The following is a 9,817-nucleotide window of genomic DNA, read 5'->3' on the forward strand; positions in this document are numbered from 1 at the left end:
TGGAAAAGGAATTCATATATACAGTATATACTGTATATATATATTATATTACATAAACGCTTCCTCTCCATCAGATACGACTTTTATAACCAAAGTTTGTGAAATTATTATATACATACCCTTTCAATAAATAGGTGCATTTAATATTAAATGAATGTTTCCTCACAAATATATGGTACATACAGGTACATTAAAATAAAAAGCACATCCATTCAAAAACCAACAATGTCCATCAGCATTTATAATAATGACAACAAAAACAACAAAAATAGAAACACTATAAACACAACAATGTTAATATGACTGCTGTGGATTTGAAGGCACTTCCTTGGCAACACATTGATCCCTCTTCCATTATTACCTGAAATGAAATAAGAAATAATACTGGATTAGAGTAAAACATCTTGAGTTTCTGCATGCTTTAAAGCTATATTTGAACAATTCTTCTGTCCAGTATTGGCAAAAACGCATCTTGACTTTCTGAGGAAGTCGTGTTGTCAGCTTCTAAAGAGGTCCATTACTGGCCTGCCATTCCTCAGTGTTATGTCTAAGCTCATTCAGAAATTATCAGGATGACTAAACGATAAAATAATGAATCACTTAATACGCCTCAAAAGCCTTGATTGTGATATACATTTGTCAGATTTCTCAGAACAGTGCAGGCAGGATGTTATCTGATTCACTTGAGAAACTGAATACCTGAGAATGTGTCATCCTGCTCAATTTTTATAATCACCAGAAGTCCTACGTGCAACGAAAACCAAATGGCCACTGGTGTAGATAAACTCTTTCGCAGTAATCACTCATCAGATAGACCTAATTGCGTTCACCGAGAGCACATGCTATTACCCATGTCACATTTAGGACTAGACGGCAGTGAACGCATCAGACCTGCTGTCATCGAAGATCACCCTAACAAAGGGATGACTATGACTACGTCCAAAATGATTCTACTGATAATAGTCTGAGTTCTACCTTTGTCTTCAGAATGGCCATGCTGAGGTTTAGTGTGTTTAATGTTGTTATGTTTAATGTCTGGCAATAACAATAGATTTCATAAAAAAAAAACACCATGCTCTGTTCTACTTTTCTTAGACTGTGCATTACTTAATATAAAATGTTTTGTTTTATATCCACCTACAGACAGATACAGAGAGTTTGTGGAAATTGTGTTGCTCAACACAGACAATAAAATTAACTGTTAATGTCAGTTAACAAAAAGATGGCATGGCATTAGGATTGACTTCTCTATAAATGACATTCCTGGTACTGGAAAACTCATTTTCAGTTGACACATAATCACACTTACAAATTTTCTCTTATTCAAAAAACTGGTACGGTGGTGCCAGGACAACAAATGATGACAGAAGATTAATAATCATAAAAACAATCAACAAAAATTGATTATCATCCATAATCAAAATAATATTATTCGAGAAGGATATATAAGTAGTACCCTAAATGTTATTGGCAAATTCTTCCCAGCAGGATGCAGGAGACAGTGCATCTAGAATTTTCTCAGGCACTCATTTTCCCAACAAGATGATTTACACATTGTCATGGTTTTGATATCATGATTTCAGAGAAATGAATGTGTGAAATCAGTTGTTTTCTTTCAGTTGCACATTGTACACATTAAAATAAATCTAAAGAAGCTGACAAGAAATCGGAGTACGTATCGACAACAGACTGAACCTCACCCAAGAAGAGAAAAACGCTTTTACTCACATGCAAAATCTACGATTGCATGCAGAGGGGACTCATTGCTAATCGTGTTAGCAGTCTTGCACATCTTTTGTAATCTGAAAAAAGACAGTAAGAAAAATTGTCAAAGTGAGAGAGAAATAAATACTAATGAAAAAGACATAAGAGGCAGTCCTGACGTCAGAGGTGTTGCAATATGCAATTAAAGTTGCAATTATTAAAGTTCCTTTAACAGAGCAGCATGTAAAGTTCACAATCACTCATGTTTTCTAATTTCATCATCAGTAACATTAGAAATGAGAAATGAGAGAAATAAACCATACATTCAACAACACTCTGCGTCATCTCAATCCAACAGACAGACAAATGAATCCTGATCGTGTCCACCATGTCTCCCTGTCTAGCATAAACTACACTACCTACTGTATATTTTATTCATTGCTTAAAGTCTGACTTGATGCTTACTTGACGGCATCATGAATAGAAAAGGCAACACAAAGAGAGGGAGTTCTTTCTCTTATTTAATCTGTTCACTGCAAAGACAAAGACCAGCTAAACAGATATCCATCTGTGACAAGGGAGCAATCATCTGTAATCATTCTCTGATGTCTGTTTGACGTAATCTCCTTAATTTCTAAATGTAAACAGCCCAGAAAGAAGGACTGCTCCATTAGTTTGTAGACTGTAAATAGCTCTGGGTGCTTCTACAACAGTGGTTTCCAACCAGGGGTTTGGGACCCTCCACAGGGTCACAGGGTAAATCTAAGGGGTCGCAAGCTGATTAAGAGGTATTGAAAATAGAAAATAAACATATTCTGCTAAATTTTTTTAATCTTTGTTTTTTTTATTATAAAATACGGCATAGTTTTACATCTGTATGATTCTGAAAAATATCTGTGACACTTTTTGGTTGAGCTGCTAGCAAATCACAGAAATATGCAACCTGTTACAAGGCCAAGGGGTCAAGTAATAGCTTTCCTTTAAAGGGTCATATGCTAAAATGGTTGGGAACTACTGCTCTATATACTGTATGTTTATAAATTTTTTTTGTTGAATACGGACAGGCTAAAGTTGAGGCTAGTTGTGCTACAGCTACAAATGAATCCTAACACTCTGGTCCAACACTGCGCCTTGCAGACCACTGGGTCTGCAGTGACCATTTTGAATGAGATGACTACTGCTAGCTAAAGAGGAGCACATTTTCCTAAAGAAAAATGCTGTTCCAAGAGAGCAGCAGACAGAGCGGAGATAATGCTATTAGCTAAAGTTACTGTGTTGACCTGGCATCTGTAAGTTACACACAAAACCATGGCAGGATAACGGCAACTTCTTCATCTTTCCATAATGTTGTCAGACACTTATAATAACAATCTGAGTCTGTGGCAAAAACAGCCCTTTTTGTGGACGTACATTAATGGTGACAATTTCCCCGAGCGATTACATTGCAGCCCTGTAAGCGGCTACCAGCTGCAGCGCTCTCACTCCATAGACTAAATATGCAACATTCAAAGTTAAGGTTTTTTTTTTTAAATGATTAGACTCCTGCTAAATCCTGATTGGTGCGTGAAACTATGTAAGATCACATTTTTTTTCAACTAAGCCCCAGCCACTGAAAACCAGTAAGAAGAGCACAAAAAAGTTCCAAAAAACTGTTTCAACTTTGGCAATAAAATGTTGTTCATGTGGGAAGAAATCACCCACAGTAAAAAAGCTGATTGACACAAAACATAAACAAAACGTTCTGGGCCTTTAAAGCATAATACTTGTTTTGATAAAGGATGACACAACACACATTGAGCACATTATAAAAAAGGAAAAAGGCATACATACATGCTGGTCTTGAGCAATCCCTTGTGTTGTGATAAAGTCTATGAAAGTGTGTTCTGCACTCCGACGAGAACTTGACTGGTCCTGCTTAATAGACAAGGTCTTATCAGGCAAAATGAAAGCGCTTAATTATTTCACCTTTATGTATGTTGCAAGTACTGTATACCATGCCTAAGCCTGCAGTAAACGTGTAACTAATCAACAGGGGAAGAAGCCAAATAACAAAGTGCACTATAACAGACATGGTTAAGGAGTCAGGGTTCAACTGGACTTCGTGAACAGAGGTCTTGAGTTTTCAATTATAATCTCTTTTCTGCACCAACATTTAAACTTTTCACACTAATAAGAAAGTCTATTCACAGGTCCTGAGACAAATAATCAGCTTAACTTTGCACTGCCTTCAACTTAATTCTGCCGGCTTTAGACCATGTGCTGTTTCTCTTCACTATACTACCCTACAGCTAAGCCAGGCAACCCTCCTCTGACCCACAGGATTGCCAGTGTTCATAAAGCTTCCCAGACCTGAGCATACTGTACAGTATGTTGGCTTACAGGAATGACTTTCTCAAAGGGACAAAACTAAGAGTTTCTAGCCAAAGATTCCATGGGGAAAGGGACAACTACGCTCTAAAATGTGTTTTGCCAGTTAAAGTAGTTTTGCAATGTCTGGAAAGGGCATCAACGAAATGCAATCAAGGCTAAAACTTTGCACTCGTTATGGTGATTTTCTTACCTGTGAAATGCTGAATGAATTTGCCTTTCATGTTTACATCTCTAGGAACAATTTCTGGAAAAGAAAATCACTGTCAATCAACAGTCCTTTTACAACAACTGAGAACATACCAAAATGTACGCAGTAATCATGATGAATGTGATTGTTGTTGTCTATGGAGCTAAATCAGGGCCAAATGTTTTGTTAATTTTAAAAAAATATATATAGTTGAAAAACTAAAGCTTGAAATTGAAAATTTAAGTTTTGGTCTAAAACCTGAAAAATAAAACCATGTATTCAAACTAAAAATAAGTCTACAAATTTTTCTTTTAGTTTGAATAAAATTTAGATTAAATTCTGGAATTATTTTGAATAAATTATTCATTTTCATTTTTCACTTTTATATTTGTTTTCAGTTCCACATTTCATGTTTTCAGATTCAAAACTTTTTTTTTTATGGCTTCAAATCTTTTTTTTCAGTTTTAGATTTGTTTTTTTCAGTTTCAGACTTTTGGCCCTGATTTTGCGTAGGGGGCGTGGCTTCAACTCAGAGGGGCGTGGAATTATGAGTGACAGCCTAACAAAGAAGGCAGAAGACTCTCCTCAGTCATGTTGCCTTCAGGAAATTGTGTTACTGCGAGAACTATGGCTGAATGCTTTCTATCCACCATATACATGTGATTTTTACTAAACAAACTGATGCCAGTGACAAAGTTCCATTTAAAAAACAGTTTTGGACAACACGTGGTACCAATTACACTATAAGAGCAATAAACTGTGCCAGATTGTGCAGTTCAGCAGGAACAATGACTTCTCCCACTTCCACGTACGACTTTGAATGTATGCACCACAGTATTCACTCGGCAGTCAGCATGGCGTCTGCTCCGCCAAGGCAACCCTGGCGCCAGCGCACACACAGGTAAAACATTTGAAAGATATTAGCATTTTTGAATAGATACTTTGGGACATTATCCCCGCAGTGGCATTTTTTTTGTCATTAACACATAAAGGGAAAATAGGTGGAAAGCTGGACAAAGTTGGAAATGAAGCATCGCAGCCACTGTCGAGTTATGGTCATTCTGACAAAGCGAGGTAAAAAAACTTGAGCTGGACACTGAAATTAGTGTAAAAACACCAGCTAGTGTGAAGCTAACATTAGTTAATGCTAACTTTAGTGCTAGCGATGCTTCATTTCCAGCTTTGTCCAGCTGTCCACCTATTTTCCCAATATCACCACTAGTTCAAAATATCAACATTTGGCTGCACCATTATTTGGGCATCAGAATGATTTTACAGCACTCATTGCATCTCATATAAACATAATTTCTAACAATGGCGTTCTAAATGAACATTATTCAACCCTGTTCATCAGTAGAGCAGCAAATCTAGTATTTCTGTGATGAATCTATACTTTTGCATTATTCTCTAGGGAGATATGATGTCAGTGGAGGTCTAGATGGGGGTAAGGGCATTAAGTACCCCCCTTCTACTCAATGTCCATGCAGGCAACACATGGAGGTGTTGTTGTTACCCACGCTAACAGGCTAAAGAGATTATTGTATGGGGGTTTAATGCTCATCAGAATAAGTCCATGCAAGTAGTTACTGGGCTAACATTAAATTAGCCCCCAGACCCATGAACATGTAATGCTGTAACTGTAGGAAGAGGATGAAGGATAACTATTTGAAAGCCAGCATAGGAAGTCTTTTTGAATATATTTAAAGTCCAGATATGCAGTTAAGCCAAAACCAACCACCCTATCCAGACTAATCAAAAGGATGAACGCAACTATGTATTTTACTATTCTGAAAAGAGTTATGGCCATTAAAGAGCCAACTGTGCCATCAACCTAAAACCCAGATGTGAAGAGTGAAAATGGCAGTCTGGATTACACAAAGCCATCTAATGTGGTTTGTACTGTACCGGTGTACTGTATTTCCCAGGCATTAATAAACGCATGTCAACAAAAATAAAATACAAAAAGCTAAAGCATCCATTTTAAAGCGTATTTCTTGTGCCCTACATATGAAAAGAGAAACTGTAAGAGATAAAACTAGTTGTTAAATAAAGGTGTTTCCTTATATATCATGTCCGTCTTATAACTTTCATTCTGATGACACAGCCACAGCTTCCGAGTAACACGCAAAGACAACTACAGGGTGAACGCATCAGAGGGGTTACAGATGTTTCTCCTTCCTTCTCGTTCAAAACATCTATCCTTGCGTGACCATGGATCTTTTTGGTAATGTCACACGCACCAGTTGCTAATATGCTGCTTTTAATATCCTCAAAAGATAAATTCCATCCAGTCAGTGGTCTGAGAAAGGTACTTTTCCAACTGCATAAGCTGGGGCCAAGACTTTGAGCTTTACGATGCCTGTGTAACATCTCAAACATGATGATAATTTATAGTGATGGAAGAGAGAATCTTATACTGCAAATAAGCAATACATTATGTTCACTCGGCTCCTAATAAACTCCCATTGCACATACCAGTGAGGCAATCCTAGACTACAGCACAAAGTTAACTTTGCCTGTTGCAAGAATACAAACAGTTACTGTACATCAAAGGATTTTCTGGTATACTTTTTCTTTATTACGATCTGATTTGGGGAAACTTTCTGTCTTGGATCTCAGATAATTGAAGAGGAATGTATCAAAGATTTACTTAAATGGCTTAATTCCAGTCTGGACATAATGCTTTATATAAGCCAATAAAGGCAGAGCTGCACCAAGCTTATTCTTACTTGTCAGAGAACTCAGATATGGCAACAACCATTTATGTCAGTAGGAATGGACAAGGATCAATTTTAGTGATAATAATATTAAAGGCCAATTTGTTTGGGTAAGCTCAAATCAGTAACCTGGCCTGGACTGTTCAATATAGATAAATGAAGTGCAGTCTGCATAAAGTCTCCTTGTATGGTCTCATTCCATAATTACAGTCAGAAAGACTTTGATACAGCGCTCTAAATTGCATGAATGTGACTCAACGACAGCCCGTCTTTTCTCTCTGCTCTGCCTGATATGTCTTGCGGAGATGCTTGCGATTGGAGACGCTTTCGATTGGAGATGCTTTATGGGATGTCGCAGTGTTTGTGTGCATGCAGGGTGGTCATCAATCATGTTTAAGATTCCATAATGAATCACACTGAATGAATCATTCACAAGTTTGATCCAACGATGCTCCTCCTACATGAGTTCCTACCTATCCACGTGTCCGTCCATCCATCAGTCAATCACAGTTTGAATGATACATCCAAAATATGTGATGAAACGGTATCTCTTAGAAATAAGAACACCAAGTATGTTAAATGTGACATAACCCTTTTTTCCTACGCAGATGAAGCATACCTTCATTACATGCATTATTTAACCACTTCAAATTGAGTTGGACATTTGAGGACAGCGGGATCTAACGGTGTACCCTGTCTTTTAAGCATATTCTTGCCAATAATCATTTATGAAAAGGCAAACCTTATTTTCATTTCCATACATCTTGAATTAACATGCATACACCAGGTTCCCTCCAGAAAAACTAAATAAGGCTGCTCAATAAGATGTACAGCACAGACCAGACCAATGACAGCTGTCTCACAGTAAAATGGAGATTATGCTTTCATCATCAGGACCTAAAAATAAATCTTATCAGCTTACCTATGAGTCTACTGTTATCCAGCCTAGGAACATAGAAAGGCTTTTCCCGGGAGGAGAACTTCATGTCTTGGGCTGAAGTGAGTCCACTGCTACAGCGCCTGAAGACGGGTTTGTCCCTTTGCTGGCTGTCTCTAATAACCTGCAAGATTAGATCCAACAGGGTCCTTCTTTCTTTCTGGTTGAAGTCCTTGCTGTCCATACACTGGCCCGAGGTAATGAGCAGAAAGAAGATAGTAAACAAAATGTGCCATTTCCTCTCCACCTGCATGACTTCAGTGTCTGAAAACATAAGCAAATAAGTTTTGTTACACATGGTTTCTACTGAGTCTACGTAATTCTAAAAAAGAAAAAGATAGCTGTACACTTTGCATCATGAACTCCAACAGCGGTATCAGCATTGCTTGCCATTTGAGATCCTTCACATTTCCAAAGTAACTCTATCAGAGGTATCATACATAGCCTCTAAAATTGGAATTAATCACCAGAATGAACTTTACGCAGCAGTCACATTTCCTCTAGTTTAATACAAGGGTAAAACAAATATAGTCATTCTAACTTTAGACTTACTAGTTTAGGAGTTAAAGATGCTTATGTCCTGGAGAGTGGACACAGTTGTCTTCAGCAAATTCTTCCAGGCGTTGTCTGTGGTCCGGATAGGAGAGAGAAAGAGTACAGCCAGCAGATTGTGCTCACCACCGTCTTTCTTGAAATAATGTGTCCCTATTTATACGAGGAGCCACCTTGTTGAAGGTAATACAATCGATTTCGTGTGGGTGGTAATGCAATGTTGACATCTTTGGTGCAATTTCTTCCAGTGGCATTCGCTCACTTTGGCATGTGCCCCTCCTTTACGCACCAAAACATCACTAGTTGTAGGTTAACAGGACTATTCAGCTCCAAATAAAAATTACCCTTTCCAGACAGAGTAATGGTTTAACAATTAAAAAAGAGCCCCACTGAAATTTCCATTGAAGAAAATAAACGACAAAGACCCGGACCGTGGCGCAGCACCGCGCAGGACGTTTTCCAAATGGACCAACTTGTTGGATGTTGGATACAGAGAAGAGAAGAATATGTGGGCCTGTAAGCTTCTAGATGACCTGTCAGCATGTCGATGTTTTTGCTCACCGATGTCCAAGTCTTGTGACCGCCTAAGCGCTGCAGAGAATGCGCCTTTAGGAGCAGCCATCCGGCAGTTTTCCACCCTTCTATGAATCTATAACTATGATAGAGCTTTTTAAAATTATGAAATTTGGGTACATTAAAAATGCATTTGAAAGGGAGTTCAAAAGTTAGTGGACTGCTGGCTCGATCAGCTGTCTGAATAAGCTCCCCTTTAAAGACTATAAACCAAAATTAATTAATGCAATAATTAATTAATGCATGAAGTCTGCAAATTGGTTCATATTTTCATCTGTCATTTATAGCTGGGGTTTATTTGGCTACAGCTTCCTTTTTTATCATATACACTGGCAGCGCATTCACACTTTGCATGGCACCGGGTATATTAGACTACAAACTCATGTTTACTGACTTTTACTTTAAGAGTCTGTGAATCCAAAGAAAGGACGTCACCTAGTGGTGTCTGACTTGTTGCGCAAAGATGTGGTTCGAAGAAGCTGTGGGCCTATTATTACCAAAATTGCAAAATTTCTCGCGCAATAGTGAAAAAAAAACAATGTTTGAATTATGATTATAATTATTATTATTGGTATTATTATTATTTATTTATTTTTTCTTTTCTATTATTATTATTTTTTTCATTTATTGTGATCACAAAACAAGTGAAGACAAGTAGGGGCACATAAACAGCCATATATATATATATATAGACAGTTATATCTGTGGAATTACTTCCGGAATGACTGTTACCATGGAGACGAGCCAAGCACTTTGTCAACTTTGGAAAAGCTGACC

At 37.6% G+C, this 9,817-nt stretch overlaps 1 protein-coding gene across 1 annotated transcript; it reads right to left on the reverse strand.

Annotated features, from left to right (window-relative positions):
- Nucleotides 1-1,737: 1,737 nt before the first annotated feature.
- On the reverse strand, nt 1,738-8,168 carry alkal1 (ALK and LTK ligand 1). The gene is made up of 4 exons (XM_078258233.1): nt 7,901-8,168; nt 4,265-4,318; nt 3,535-3,618; nt 1,738-1,802 (listed from the first exon to the last, which is right to left on the reverse strand). Exons 1-4 carry the CDS (start codon nt 8,166-8,168, stop codon nt 1,738-1,740), a joined length of 471 nt encoding a protein of 156 aa, XP_078114359.1.
- Nucleotides 8,169-9,817: the final 1,649 nt, after the last annotated feature.

This window comes from Sander vitreus, chromosome 9 (genome assembly GCF_031162955.1).
Source record: "Sander vitreus isolate 19-12246 chromosome 9, sanVit1, whole genome shotgun sequence".
NCBI lineage: Eukaryota > Metazoa > Chordata > Actinopteri > Perciformes > Percidae > Sander > Sander vitreus.

Coding starts and splice junctions, on each gene's coding strand:
- alkal1 (XM_078258233.1), bottom strand. CDS start 8,168: ATGCAGGTGGAGAGGAAATGGCACATTTTGTTTACTATCTTCTTTCTG. Junction 3,619..4,264: donor ATTCATTCAGCATTTCACAG/GTAAGAAAATCA, acceptor TTGTCTATTAAG/CAGGACCAGTCAAGTTCTCG. Junction 1,803..3,534: donor GGATTGCTCAAGACCAGCAT/GTATGTATGCCT, acceptor GTCTTTTTTCAG/ATTACAAAAGATGTGCAAGA.